Source organism: Apis laboriosa, unplaced genomic scaffold (assembly GCF_014066325.1).
Source record: "Apis laboriosa isolate Shangri-la unplaced genomic scaffold, ASM1406632v1 scaffold38_cov145, whole genome shotgun sequence".
In the NCBI taxonomy this organism is placed as follows: domain Eukaryota; kingdom Metazoa; phylum Arthropoda; class Insecta; order Hymenoptera; family Apidae; genus Apis; species Apis laboriosa.
Genome location: NW_025223092.1, coordinates 2868260 through 2885468, shown reverse-complemented (window position 1 = coordinate 2885468; position 17209 = coordinate 2868260). Strand labels below are relative to the sequence as shown.

Here is a 17209-nt window from a genome sequence, read left to right as displayed (position 1 = left end):
CATAAATGTGAATTTTCTTTCCAACAATAGACTATAATACGTAGCCATTAATGATATTACGCGATGACGACATCTAAGATGTCATCGGTTAACTATTCTACGATATAATATGAATTATATTATATTAAAAAAAAAAAAATAAGGAAGTTTATAAAAATTTAAAATTGATAAATGATACAAAAAATTTTTAATTAGTAAATTTTTAAGCAATAATTTTTTTTTTAATTAAGTCGCTAAATTTTAACATCTTATTTTTTTCTATATATAATTTTTTAAAAGTTTTGAAAAAAATTCAAAACTAGTAACATCTCAATCATTGAAAATAATAACATTCAAAATTTTGCTTATATCCAAATAGATTTAAAAATGTTACAGATAATTAAAAATTCAAAAAATTCTATAAGAAAGAAATAATATGAATTTAATGTTTTGTACAATTTGATTCACAAAAAATATTCTTTTAACTCTTCAGAAGTTATTTATTATGCAAATCTTAAAAAATATCATGTTTCATTTACAGAACAACTTTAGTATATTTCACATTCCTTGAATCCTGGTTCGACCTAGATCCTATAAATGATACATCCTGTATAGTTTGATCATATCAAAGGAGGGGAGAAAGGAGGGGTGTGTGATAAAGCTCAAGGAAGGGAGGGGACAGGATGTTCTCGATCGTTAAAGCGCCACAGCGCCCCGCCACGTGATCCTCACGCCCAAAGTACTCATTCATAAATCTGAGGCTGCACTAATTCTTCATACGTCAAACAATATATGTACTTATTATTAATGGCGAGTTTTTAAAAAACACGATCAATGAGTAAGTTGATCATAGCAATAATCTCTTAAAATACTTTTCCACTCATATTACTTTCATATCTATTTTCATTTATACATTAATATATATGATTACAAATGTGAAGTCATAAGAGAAATTTTTTATTTTGAATTAAGATATTATATTAAATAAATGAATTACGATATTTATTATTTTTTTAAATTAATTTAAATTAATTAGAATTATTTTAAATTAATTATAAATTTTCGTTTCGAATAAGAAAAATGCAACAGTTTTATTCATTTAACAATACTATAAATATGAATATTATTGTTTTATTGATTCGTTGTTAGCGATAGTTTATAAATGATTTTTATATTTTTTATGTATTTTTTTTTATTATTTGGTTTATTATTATTTTATTTAAATAAATTAATAATTAATATAAGTATTAAAAAAAATTATTAAATTCAAAATTTATTTATTTATTTGATCAAAAATAAAATTTATTAATTTTTATCTATTATTAATTTGATACTTAACAAGCTCTACAAATAATTTTATTATATATGGGAATTATTTTTTTGATTTTTTGATTTTTCATGAAAAAATTTGTAAATTTAATTATTTAAATTTAATTATTAGTATTTTTATTATACTAGTAATTTATCATTCTGTTAATTGATCATTGGATAAATCAAATTAAGAAAATGAAAACATATCGTAAACATTTCATTCATCATTCATTTATTTACTAAATGAATAAAATTTTATAAATAACATCTTATAAAACTATGTTAAATAATAGATTGAATTAAATTTTTGATTTCATATTTTCTTTATTAAATATGAATCTTAAATATGAATCTTTATGATTTATAGTACATTTTTAAAAATACATATAATTATAATTATGATTTCTTTATTATATATATCCTCATTGATCTATATATCGAAAATTTTTAATTAAAACACGATCAATTTTTCGACCTTTATAGCAGATTTTTAAATTTCTTTTTTATTATGATTTCAAAAACATTTGAAAGATTATAAAAATATCTAATATAATGTAATATATAACAAAGAAATCATTGTCATCAACCAAATTTTTTTCTCTTAGAATCAAAGAATCATTTTCTTTTAGAAAATTAGAAAATTGTATTCCAATTAGAAATTATTTACAATTTACTATCAATTTATTACCTTTATTTTTATCCCAAGCATCATTTATACGAGATTTCATTCAAATATACTCTAAGTCTTTGATTCTGTAGTCATCTATCAGTCATAGATGAATCGTTAACAATCATCCCCCATCATTTAATCAAAATAATGATTATCTCAAGATCATCGTAAACAATCGTAGTGACACCTGTTTCTCCGTAGAACGGGGAACCTGATTTGTCTGATCAACCCTACCTTGGCTGAAGGTCGTCGTTGGAGGGATATAAATAAAAGTAGAGTGGCTGTATGACTGTGTAGCTGGACTCCTCTCGCATTGAGCGGTGGGTTCCATTCATGATTTCGCGGCGCACGCGCCCTTACACCCCTTAACATGGAAAACTCTGCCCACTATGTAGCTGCTGGACTACGGTAGCTGCATGCACACGTACGCTCTGAAGAAAGGTGGCCTACGATCTATCCTCGTTCCTGGAATGCCGGCACGGGGATAAGCTTCATCCCTCGTAAGAGAAAACGCATCAGGGAATAACCGATCTACCAATGCACGTACGTATAATACACGAGTTGATCGTTATAAACCATATGAATAAGTGATCATGCTTTGGTGATAGTGCTTCTAACTTTTCCTTCATATCTCGTTCGCACACGAGTACATATATCATTCTCGCGTTAGAATCATCTATAGGGAGGAAACTGGATTTTATTCTTCCTCGTTGTTTGCTCATTCATTTATTCCGCACCTGGTGAATAACACGTTCGACTGGATCCCAATCCTCATTGCATATGGATACATATTGTTGCGCGCTAGTACTTCCGCGTAGTCACGTTGACACCGGAAAGAGCCACAACGCCGATCTATTTCTAATTCCAAATGAAATCAATTCACAAATTTTCACGATGACGATATCATTCATCCCGTGGAATCATTGAAATTTGATTTATCGTAATCAGTGAGTTATCATATTTATCACTACATAATGTTCAATATTAGAAATTTCGATGAAAATTATCACCATAATGATAATTATTCATTCTGTGAACTCGATACATTGTGAATTCTTCTAAGAATTGCTTGTGTCCACAAATTGTTCAATGCAGAGACGTTGAATTCGGTGAAAATAGAAAGAAGGGGTGGTAGGGAGAACGTGTAGGTAGAATGGAGGAAAACTCTTGTGTATCGGTCGTATTCGAACGTGGAAAGTATAGTGCGCGGGGGTGTGAATCACCGATTCGAATCTGGGGGGTAAAAATGCATTCCCTCGATTGGTCGAGGAAAGCTCGCTTGCCTGGCGAAACCCAGCGGCCGGGGGCTGAGCGGGGCGGCGGAGGATGCGAAGGAGAGGGGCAAAGGGTGCTTGGGGATTCGAGTTTGAAACGGGATTCAGTTGGATGGTTAAATTTCAAGGGATCAGTAGTTTGACGCGTTCTAAGCAATTTCGTTTACCATCTTGGAGAGCACGTGTGTAGTAGCACAACTATCCAACTATAATATCTCTAGTGCTTCTACACATCTAATCGAATTCTGATACGGGAATTTGATTGGTATGTAACGAGTGGACAATTTTTCAAAAGATTAATTTATTTTGTCTACGTAACACGTGCTCTCCATTTCTTTTCTTCCCTTTTTGTAAATTGTTATCGATACCAGAACCAATTGGCTTTCTTGATCGACACATCTTCTAAGAAGTTTCATCGTATTAAAGGTATTTATATTTTATATCAAATATATATAATTTTTTTTATTATTATATTATAATTATCTTTTTCTTTTTTTTGTTTTTATTTATTTATTTCTTTATTTATTTTGGATCGTTAAACAGAATAAAATGAATACGATATACACTCTATAGCTGAAAATAAATGAGAAAGCGTACGCTCGCAATGAAACGAAAGTGAAAACGATCCCATCGATTTCTTGATTCCCGGTCAGTTTAAATGTATTATTATAAATATTATGATAGCTAGAATAGAACGACAGAGGACAATAATTAGGCAGATCGTGGGTCGCTTGTCACTCAGTTCGAAACCGTATATTCGTTTACATTTTTGTATATTTGTGTCGTAAAGTGCTCTTTTCGGACGACATTGAAATTCGAACGAGAGGGAAAGTATCTATGACGGCGTTGCCCGACGACGATGAAAACGAAATTTGGAAAGTTTGTTCATTTCATCGGTTCATCAAGTACGCCACTCGATTTATGTAGATATTTTCTTTCTAATATTTAACCGTTAATTTTTTTTTGATCGAATATTTCAATTTTATACATATCCAATTTATTTATTTTAAAGTACTTAGACATAATGTATAAATGAAATTTCTATAATATTTAATTTGAAGAAAAGTCCAAGATGAATTGTTAAAAATTTTAAAATTTATTATATTTTTATTTTTTAAATAAAGTAAAATTATATGTTTAAGTATAAGCATGTTAAAGTATAAGTATCAAAATTTTATAAAATAAAAAATTCTTGGAAATTTGATAAATTTTGAAATTGCATAAAATTTTTATTTTAATTATATATATTCATACAATATTTCATAGGTACGCATGTCCATAAGTTTTTCTTTACCTAAATATTAAATCTCTTTTTTACTGTAGGAATTTTTCGATTTATATATTTTTCGATTATATTTTCGTTTTATTCCTTTTCTATTTTAATTTTTAATATATGTTAAAAATAATATTTCATATTTAAATAAAAATTTGTAAATTGGATTATGTTTAATATATACTTTGCTTAAACAAAATCAAAAATACACAGAAACGAAAATACAAAACACGGAATTTATGTAGATAACTAAATGTTATCTATATCTATATCTAGTTACTTTTTGCTATACTCTAAGCATTTCTAGAAATTCTATACGATGCGTATAGAAAATTGTAATAAAAATAGGAAAACATAAGTTTAAAATTAAAATCAAAAATTAAAATTTAGCAAAAATAAATTTTTTGTATTATATTTTTATTATTAATTATTAAAAATAAATAATACATGTTCATAAGCTGATTTTATTAACAAATAACAAAATTATATTTAATTAAAATTAAAAGAAAAAAGTTAATTGCACGAAATAAGAAAAATAAAATATTTTCATAGATATATTTTCCATAAAATAAATATTTTATATATATATTTTTAATAGCCCAAATAGAAAATATTTTGGTAATCTTGTTTCTATTTTCTTTCCTCTATATTGTTTCAAATATCAGTTTAAAATTCAAATCTTACACAAACAAATTTTTCAAATTCTTGGTATAGCGACAAGCAGCTACTTATCTGCTTTTCCTCAGGATTTTTCTAGACGTTAGACATTATTGGTGGATGACAGATACTTCACTTTCTCTTTCTTTTTGACCCTCGGAAAGAATAGCAGGTCTAACCTTGGTCGCCATGGCGATTTCAAGGATAGCACCCTCTAACTGCTGCAGGCCAGCTGCTGGAAAAACGGAAAAAGGAAAAGTTTGCAGGCCAATGTAGCATTTTCGTTCGAAACTGCCTGTAAAGATAGACGCCTTTATCCCATTGTAAAAAACCCAACCGTGATTCTTACTATACTATAGTTACAAGATCCAACCGACATTTGGACGTTGATAAATTTGTGCAGGCTTAGGATAAATGGTTTTACTTTTAATATTATTATTATTTTAAAATAATTTCTTTCTATATTATTTTAATATACTTTTTATTTTCATTATTATATATATATTTATTTATTATATATTTTTTATAAATATTGTTTATTATTTTTGCCTTCATATTTTGAATCTCTAATTAAATTTTAAAATGTAATGAAAAGTTTAACGAAGATATTTGTTTATCCGATATTATTTACAATAGTTCAATAATAGTTCAGATTTCAGTATATAACTATTTAATTATATAAACATTAGAACATATATAGGTCATATAATATTTTCATTTATTAATAAAAAAAATTTAAATTTATATTTCTGTATTTAAAATTTAATTTTCATAATATTATATAAATATCAATAATTGAAATTAAAATTTTGTTATTGGATATTTGAGAAAAAAAAATTTATTTACATAAGAATTTCTTCGTGTATTTGAAATATCTTTGAAATTTAAATATACAAATATTTCATTACAATTAATAAAAATAATAGTTTCGAATTTTTAATTTCAAGAAACTCACATTATTTTTAATATTGCATCAAAGTTTCAAATTAGTCATATAATAATTTAAAAAAATATTTAGTAAATATTATTTATTTTAAATTCATTTTTTTCTATAATTGATATGTTATTTTTATATCTGATTCATTATTGATTTCTTTTTTTATATTTAGAAGTATATTTTTAAATTTTTGTTTATATAATCTAATATAATAATTAAATATATTTAAATATATTTATATATTGATGTTGACATAACATGTGTCTATTTTTAAATTACTCAATTCTTCTCTATTTCTTTTTATTTCTTATAATTTTTCTTATTTTATCTAAAGATATTTTATTTATTTATTTTTTTAATTTATTATAATTTATTGACATGTTATTAATTTATTGAAATAAAATATTATTGTACATTAATAATAATCTAAAGACCAATTTTACAATTTAAAACTTTGAAAATTGAATTTTCAAAAATATTGTTTTCTATTTAATCTTAAATATTTATTAATACATTTAGAATAAAAAAATAATTTCTTATTTTTTTAATCAAACTTTTTGTATGATACAAAAATAATTTTTATTAATTTATTTTTAATATAATATTCTTTTATTTTTTTAATATAAAATAATATAGATATTTGCATATTAATAACCTTTTTAATTTATTATGCATTTTATTGTTTATTCAAATTTTCTATAAATTATCGAGTAAGTTATTAATAAATCATTAATATTTGAAAGTGATTGATCTCTTTTCTGCCAAACATTCAATAATATAAACAAAAATATATATAAAAATAACGAAAAATATATGAAATGCAATAAAAATTTATTCTGATATACAGATAAAATATTGATAAATTTAATTTTTTACATATATGATATATTTAATATATAAAAAATATTTAATATATAATATATTAAAAATATCTAATATATAAACATGCGTATATATCTATTTCATTTGCATAGCAATTTACATTTTTGATTAATTAAATTTTTATCATAATTTCAAAATCAAATTATATATTAAAATAAAATATTTTTTTTGTGTCGATTGTTATATCAAATATTTAATTTTTTTTTCAATTGTAGAATAAATATAAATTTTAAATAATTAAAAAGAAAAATCTATCGATACATTTACATTATGTGAAAAATTTAAAAATATAACTTAAAATAAATGCACGCAACATGCATTAACAAATTCTTAAATTATAATTATAATAATTATAATTATAATAATGTACATTATATCTAAGATATATTTTCTAAAAAATACTTTGATGATTAAATAATATAAATATTTGATGAAAAAATAATATATCAATTAATGAGTGTTATATGGGTGTATAATAAAGGAAACAGATGTACAATTGAAAGCTAATTAATAAAGTTCTATCTATCAAGCGGTGAAGTTTCATTCACACAGTCAGTATTGAGCTCGTTATATGAGATTTCACATTTATGAAGACAACACGAGTCATTTCCTTTCCATATTAATATTGAATTTGAAATGCACATTAAATTAAAAAACTGGAAACGCTTGCGTGTGTTAAATTTTTGTTTAAATGATATTATTATATCTCATTAAAGATTTCTCCTCATATATAAATTTAAAATAAAAATGAAATAAATTTTTAAACGCAATTTAAATGAATTACATTTTTTATTATTATAAATTAATATTTTATATTAATTTATTATTTAATATTTTAAAATTTAATTACTAGCTTTTATGATAATAAAAATAATTGTTTTATAATGTTTTAATAATTATCTATGTTGAGTTATACATGAAAAATAGTATGTATGTTTCAGGAAATTTTAATATTAATTTCTAAAACTGAAACAAGAATAAATTATATGTGTATTTTAGTTTTTTTTTAAATTCACATTTTTTAAATTCTATCCTTAAGTAATTAAATGGTAAACTATGGGGCACGTAACAATTGTGTAAAACTAAGTAAAATTTCTTTTTTATATCAGTTGCTTCACTTTAACAACAAATATATATAAAATAATGATTACCATAGAATTATTTTTATATACTTTCCTGAAAGATCGATAAAAATTGTATCGTATAAAAATATTTCATTTTTTTTCTTTTTCATCACCATACTTATTATTAATTTCGTTTAACAAAATACTCATAACAGGAATTAAAAAAAAATTTTGAAGATTTTTTAAATATATATTACAAATTAAGAATAAAATAAATTCGTATTTAGAATTGTATAAATAGATTTGTAGAGAATTGTATAAAGTAAAAAATTCCATTCCAAACAAAATTCTTGCTCTTCTATAAAAGTCTTGATATTCGAGTAACTACTCGAACAGATGAAGAATGTTACGATTAGAAGCAGACTAAAACATTCATTTAGAAATATATAGAAATGTATATAGTACACGTGTGTATACTTACACATACGTGTGTATACTTACGTCGAATTTCCTACTGTTATTGATTTCTGCGAGGTCCCACCAATGGAAGCGGGACCCCATTTCTCGATCCCTGAACTGAAAAGGGTATCACGGTTCTTCCCTGTTCAGGACTTGTATGATGACCTTGAACCAGCTGTGCAGGGGTGTTCCATCTTTGAAACTGGAACAAGGGGACATCCGTACGATTCAAAATGCTTTTCCGTTAACTCTTTTATGAATGGTTTTGATTTAAGTTCATTATTTATAACATTGCAACATGTTTAATATTTTTTCTTATGGCATAATTAATAGATTTTATGATTTTTAAAGAATTGAAATTTATATATAATAAATATATATTGTATAATTTTAAGAGGAAAATATTTATAGAAATATTTATAATTTTTATAGGAATAATGTAAAAATCATTGTATATTATGTAATTTGTATATTATTAATGTTAGGATTCTATAGATTTATTTTTATGATCTTCTTATTGATTTTTCTTGAATTATTTGCTGAATGAGTATAGAAATATATATGTATATGTAAGACAGAGTTCGGTTACCTTTGGGGGATGCATTGAGGGTAACGTACTTTCATAATAGTGAAATCATGAAAGTTTCTTGAAATAGGATAAAGATGATTAATTATTAGATAGTAATATAATAAATTATAAAATTATATGATAGTTATCAATTTGACAAAAAGTAAATAATAAAAAATCGTTTTTTCGTAATAAATTATAAAACTTCTATTTAATTTCTCGTGTTGTATAATTTTCAAAAATTGCAAAGTAAATATTTCAGAGAAAGATGAAATAATATAAATTAAAAAATTATTTTAAAATTGATATATCAATTATAATAATAAATTTTTTTTAATTTATTGCAAATAAACTAGAATTATATTATAAATAACTATTTCAAGTAATTTTGTATTCATTTTATAAAATAAAATAGTGAAAAATCGATTTATTTTATAGAATAATAATTTTTATCAATTATTATATTATGATTTATATTATATATTATATATATTATATTATTTAATATGATTTAATTTTTTTATAGAGCTTTATATCTTTAAAATCGATAAATATTCTTAGCATTATGAATCTTGTAATTAGTTATTTGAATTCTATCTAAAATAGATAGCTAAATTTTAAGAAAATGAAGAGTTAAATTAAATAAACTTTAAAGTTATATTGATGATTTAAATTTTTGTTATAGGTGAAAGTATCACAACGAGACATCTCAACATCGAATTTCTGTACGGCTTTTAATTACACAATTTACAATGAATAATAGCCAAAATTATAATCAGGGAATGAGTTTCTTTGGAAATTATGTCACGCCAGAAAGGGAACAAGATACGAACGCAGATCAACACCAGGTACAAATCTTATTTATACTTTATTATTTTTTAAATAATAAGAAATTTATTAAATTTACAATATATATTTGATTTATTTCAGGCGAATAATCAATATCAATCGCTCGCCAAATCTGGTTACTCTAATGCGAGTTCACCAGACACTTCCTCCAGAAGTAGTAGTAACTCTCAATGTTGCAGTCAATCCCCAGAAAATTTTAATGTAGACTCATTAATTAATACATTATTACAAGTTGTAAACAGTGATACTTTTAATCCACCAAATTCTTGTGGAAACGCCATTCAATTATCACAAAATGGAATGCCAATTAACAATAAATGTAACAATAAATGTAGTGATTGTACTGACACGCTTTGTAATTCATGTTCTAATCGAATTTTGGTGAGTATACTTTTATTTATTAATATTGTTTAATTATAATGTAGAAAATCCGAATAAAACTGACGCTTACTATTTTTAAAACGGTTCAACAATTTTTTTCTGATATTGTTATATTTCCTGTATTTTTAAATTGTTTAATTTAATTTTCGACCATTTTAAAATAATTCACAACTATTGACAAATTATATCATTGATCATATTAAAATATTAAAAGATTTAAATTGAATTTATCGTGATATTATTAATTGAATTCAACAATTTTTTTCTGATAAATTACAGAATCCTTCGGAATTAAGTCAAGAAAATGAATATAATTATAATACACCGGAAATATCGAGTCCAATAATGAACATACCAAACGTGATTCCTCCAAGATTACCATTTTACTGCGATCTTCATCGTGATGGTCAAAAATTTTATTGCCAAACTTGTAGCAAGCCTTTTTGCGTTGATTGTGAATTTCATTTCCATCATGTACATGTTACTATAAATTTGATGGATGCTATAGAAGGTGCTGGAATTCAAGCGAATCAAGTATTAAAAGAAGCTAGACTTGGAATAACAATACTCAGGGAAGAGTTAGATGCTATTCAAGTAAGTTTTACTATTACAATTATTAATATTATTTTTATAATATTATTGTTTCGAAAATTTATTTATTATACTCGTTATTATTTATGATACACGTTATAAAAAAAGATTAGAATGTTTGAGAAATATTTAACATTAATACGTTTATTAATATTACAAAATAATTTCTATATTCGTATCTACAAATTTTGGAATTTTTTATTTTTATAGATAGCTGCAGAAATATTGGAACAAAAAGCAAGACAGGCAGCTGCAGATGTGATGTTATGTGTCAGAAGAGTGGCCTCTGCGTTAGAGGCGAGAGAAAAAGAATTGTTAGGTAGAATTGAAAAAGCTAAGCTTATCAAATTTAGCGCGCTAAAAGCAAGAGACGAGGGTATTAGGATTGGAATATCCCGATTGACAAGGGCTGCTGATAAACTTACTGAAGCAATGGAGTCGAAAGTTTTGGCCAGTAATCCATTGAATTTATTCCTCACTAAAGACATGGCTTCGGCAGAGGTATTATATAATATTTATTAATAAAATGAAATATATTAGTTAATGGTTAATCGATTTTCCTATATAAAATAATTTTTCCAATAACAAACATTAACATTTCCATTAACAAAACTTTTTTCAATATTCTTCATCAAACTATATATTTTTGAAGAAAAATGAATTAATAAAAAAACCATTAACTTTTTCACTACTAATGTTTTATCGATGATTTAAAATTAGTATTTATTAATGTCAATTTAAATTGGTGCATATGAAATGTCGTTTTCTCACATCTTGAAATTAATATATGCATATCATATTTTTTTTGCTCAATTTTTAGGAACATGGAATTTTTTCCTTATTAATTATTAGGATTATATTATAATGATGGTCATTTCTGATTGCTGTTTATTTTTTCAGAATAAATTGGAATATTACACAATATAATCCATGATATTATATATTGTTTTAGATTCGTAATTAATTATACCAATAAAATAAATTGATAAATATTTTTTATATGCAATAATCATTTTATATATACGTATGATTAATTACGATTAACTTTACACTCTTAAAAGAAAATTCTTTTATAATTTTAATTAAATCTTGTGTGTATATATATACATTATGAGAAAAATCTTTTTGATGAAATTGAATATTTTTTCATGCATTTTTGAAAATATTTTTTCCTTCATAGGATGATAGAGCACTGAAACTTAAATATTTTATCTAAAATTTTATTCTATTCTGCATTATTATCTATTATATACATACTAATCTTTTATATATTCATAAAGTTTTATTCAAAGAGAAAAGTTTTGTTGAAAAGAAAAAAATTTTTATTGATATCAATAACATAATTGCTAATTCAACACGTATAAGATATATTTTTCTGATTGATTGATTGTATGTGTATTATATTATTTTGCAATTATTTGGAAGAGAAATGGATGAATTAATTCAAAAAGATAAATAAAAATAGAAGGAAATAATAGATTAGTAGTAAAAATTAGAAGAAATAAAAAAATAGAAGAAATTTGTAAAGAATTCTTCAATTTTAAAAATAGTGGCAATAGTGAAATTATGTGTTATTTTAAGGAATTTAAATTTCTAAGTTTCAAATTTTGATAAAGACGACATTTTGTGCATTTTATTTGTTCTTACATAACTTGTGCTTTTAGAATTTCCATATGGCAGTTGTAGCTGTAGTGAAAGAGTTAGAGGTTAGTACATATTTAGTATAGATAATATATATTAATTAATAGATTTTTTTTTTTTAGTTTTTCTATTATAAATTTTCTAAATAATATAAGGTTCTATTTTATTTATTTTATTTTTTTTATTTAAGTTCATTTAAATTTAAAACTAATTATTTCCTAATTATAAATTAAACTATTAATTAATAGATTATAATTAATAAAATAATAGAATTTTTTAGACAGTAATACTTAATATTACTAATATTCCTTAAATGTATTTTGTTTTATTATTCTTTACACCTTTTACTTTAATTTTTAACAATATACATACATACAATATTTTACATACAATTATTTATGATATACTAACTCATCTTCATCGAATACAGATATTTCGCATTCACCAAAGTCAACAATCGCTTCCCTCGCAAGAAGAGAACTGGATCTCTTTCAGTGGTTTAGAGGGTACTATAATGAATGCTATCGCAAATCTTGGTGCTGTAGCAGTAAATAATCCTGGCCCCATAGGAGATCGGCGCCCTGTAAGAGGCCGTGGAAATTCGCCTCAATTATTTCTTAGACAAATAGCCAGCGCCCCAGTACCTAGAGGAAGGCCAATTCCTTCGAATAGTTATCCAGTTGTAGTCAGGATGGATCGCAGTTCCCAATCGTCCGTGACTCCACTGAGAATAATTGGAAATGATGGCGATCCCCAAGATAATCTGTGCCGCCCTTGGGGCATTGCGTGTGATAGAGAGGGACATATTATTGTTGCGGATAGATCGAATAATCGAATACAGATCTATTTCCAAGATGGTACTTTTCTAAGAAGATTCGGTACACATGGTACCGCACCAGGACAATTCGATCGTCCTGCCGGCGTAGCAGTCGATGCACGGCGTCGTATAGTCGTGGCAGACAAGGATAACCATCGTATACAGGTAATTGGTAAATCACAGCAATAATAATTGTCCAATTTGCAATTATTCTCGTATTTTTGTTTTTTTTTTAATAAAATTTAACTATCATTATTATAAATTAGACAAACTTATAAGTATACGCGTATCAATCATGTTTTAATTACATTTACTTATATTTTACTATTATTTTATATTTTTCCAATAATTTTTAATCATGTTTTTAAAAAAAATATTTTGTCCGTGATTTAAGTATTATTACTTACTATTTTTCAAAATGAAAATTGTAACTGATTGATTAAAAAAAAAATCAATTCAATAACATTAAAGAAATCTCTATTAATTTATATTGGTTTCTTATTTATTGCTACCTCAGTTTCCATCTTTTCAAGACCTTGCCTTCCATCTAGACAACATCTGCTTCTTAATCTTTTCTTTTTTTAAAAAAATTAATTTAAAATCATTTTATTATTTATTCATTATATCAAATTTTTATTACCTTCAAAATTTACCTTTCTTGTTATCTTCGAAATTTATACCATTTCCTCGTTACTTTCCAGGTGTTGACGATGGAAGGCCTATTTCTTTTATGTTTCGGCGAAAAAGGCTGTCGCGCCGGCCAATTCAATTATCCTTGGGATGTGGCAGCGAACTCCGAATGCCAGATAGTCGTATCTGATACAAGAAACCATCGCGTCCAATTATTCAGTCCCGAAGGTGTTTTTCTTCGTAAATATGGCTACGAATCCGCCCCGAACATGTGGAAACATTTCGACTCGCCACGCGGAGTGGCGTTCAATCCTGATGGCAACGTTGTCACCACGGATTTTAATAATCATAGACTAGTGATAATTGATTCTGACTTCGTGCATGCTCGGGTATTAGAATGTGAAAGTCCAGGTGCTCCGAAACAGTTCCTAAGACCGCAAGGTCTGGTGATTGATGACGAAGGCAATATAATTGTAGCCGATTCTAGAAACCATCGTATACAAGTATTTGATTCGACTGGAACGTTACAATGGCGATTCGGTAATTATGGCAAAGATGACAATGAAATGGACAGACCATCCGGAATAGCTTTATGCCCAGATGGTAGGATCGTTATCGTTGATTTCGGCAACAATCGAGTTCTTCTTATTTAAAATGATCCGTTCATTGGTTGTGGTTGAATGAGTGAGACGGAATGATTGGGAAAAAGATTTTATACAAACGTTAAAAAATGTAAAAAAAAAAAAAAGGAAAAAAAAAAAGAAAAAAAAATTTATCCTATATGACAGTAATTGCAAGAAGCGACGTTAATGTTTTTCTCGATTTTAGATGTATAAGCGTATGACGCTTAAAACCCTCGAATAACAAGTGTTAGATGCAATATTTTCCTACTAATATGTATATAAATATGGAAATCCGTATAAGTTCCTTTCGAAACTTCGGGTTTTCTCTTGAGTGCCAAGAAATCAAGTACAAAGAGGAAAAAAAAAAAAAAAGAAAGATGTCCTTTTTCGTTTTGAAATCATATCCTTATGAATGTTTCAAATTAGCAGAGAAATATTATTTTCATATTATTTGTACGCAATTATTCGTTGTCTATAATTCGTGATTTGAATGATAAGAAGAGAAAACAAAAAAGTGATGAGTGATGAAGGAAAACGAGAAAGGATTTTTAAGGATATTTGTTTATTAGTATTCGGACCGTATTTATCACTATTTTTTAAGATTGAGAGGATTATTGAGAAAGATTAAAGAATGTAATTTTCCAATGATCCATAAATTATAATCTATCATATGTTATTTTTATTAGTAAAACGATGAACGATATTTTCTAAATTATTTTTCTGAACAACGATTGCAAGTAAAAATGCAAAACGATATTAAAAATTAACAAATAAATTTATCTACTTCAGTATTCGATCGAAATACTCACTAGGATCGAAAATTCGAGAATAATGCAATAAAAGTGAGAGAAAATTATATTATATATAAAGAAAAATAGTTACTATTTTTTAAAAAAATATGACTATTATCTATGTTATATTAAACATCTTATCAGAATAATTCTTCGTAAGATGTTTGATGTAACAAAGAAGATAATTACTCTTTTAAAGAGGTAATTTTTGTTTCTTTTTATATTATACTTTATTTGAAAAAAATTTTTTTAATATTTTGGAACAATTTTTATTTTATTATTTTATATGAATCTTTTTTTTTTATATATTATTTTTACAGTTTTATTTTTTTTACATTTCGATTATAATTTTTTTCTTATATATATATATATATATATAAAATATATGAAAAAAAATATCTTGATCGTTGTGTGATTAAACGACATTTTATTACAAAGTAACAGTATACAATACTATTGTGACCAGAGTCGTAAAAATGTTTAACTATTTATATAAATTAACAATATTGTCTCCTGTTATTTAATACGTATGGAGACTAAAATGCAATTTTGAATTAAGAAGTACCTACGTGTGCATGATCGTTGCGGTTAAAGAGTTTGTTTTTATGAGTGTATGTAATCAAAAAGAAATGCGAATGACACGAATAAATTGTAAGTTATCCGGATAAATGCTACAAACCAAAAAAGAGATAACAATTAATACAAAATAACACAAAAAGAAAAAGATGGAAAGTATTACGTAAAAAGTGAGTGAGATCGTATTTTAACGATACAATACATTATCAAACAAATTCAAAATCATTGTAATCATATTTTTAACATATCATACTTCGAAAACATTCTTTCAATTTTACATTACTATATTTCTGGTACAAGCATGCGTAATTGAACAAAACTTATTGCCATTATTATTACGTCCATGGTAATTATCAATATTATTAACTTCAATATTATTCTTATCATTTCATTTTTTGTATTAACAATTATGATTAGTATGAATATTGTTATTATTGTCACTGTAATAATAAACTTATCATATTTGTTAATACAAAAATTTCATTAATATCAACATTTATAAAAAAAACAATACAAAACTTCATCTAACATTTATAGGACATAAAATATGAGTTTTACACAATAATGTAAAAATCTAATATGTGTTTTCAAGAAAAAAATTACTGTCGCATTCGATTTTAGTTTAATATTAATAGAACTGAAATAAGATATTAGTTACATTTGTACAATATAAGACTGAGCTAAGACTGATTTAACACAATAACAGATTTTGTTCCTCGTTTATTTTTACACCGACTGAGTTGAATGATTTGTATTTGAATGCCTATTTTAATATTATGTTCACAATATAATTGAAAAATTTTATATATTCAGTAATAATTTTATTGGCTTAATATTTATGTAATATGCAAAACTTTTTATTGTTTGACATATTTATTTTCTTTCTTTTAATAAAGTGATATATTAAAAAAATATATTTATTAGTTTAATATAATACGTTATACTTTGATAATCAATCAATCAATCAATCACAATATAAATTATTTTAAGAAGTAGGTAGAAACATCTTCAAAAAAATAATTAAAAATTTAAAAAAAAGGTAGTAAATTTCTTAAAAGAAAACTATTTTGGCTATTATTATGCTAAACATAATAACAACAAATAATAAATCAGTTTTAAAACTTATTGAAGAAGTTTCTACATTTGAGAAGTGATTTATCGAAAAAGTTTTTACAGAAAGTAATTTCTTCATATTGCAATGTATAGCATTATGATATGTGGCAATAATGTTAATCG

The 17209-nt window shown here is 24.8% G+C and overlaps 1 protein-coding gene across 1 annotated transcript; it reads left to right on the top strand.

The window, feature by feature from the left end:
- Positions 1–9800: 9800 nt before the first annotated feature.
- Positions 9801–14636, top strand: LOC122715568 (E3 ubiquitin-protein ligase TRIM71-like). Its single transcript, XM_043937845.1, has 7 exons — positions 9801–9922; positions 10005–10304; positions 10584–10898; positions 11106–11396; positions 12560–12601; positions 12967–13518; positions 14055–14636. The coding sequence occupies exons 1-7, from the start codon at positions 9827–9829 to the stop codon at positions 14634–14636; spliced, it is 2178 nt and encodes a 725-aa protein (XP_043793780.1). The 5' UTR covers positions 9801–9826.
- The last annotated feature ends 2573 nt before the right edge of the window (positions 14637–17209 follow it).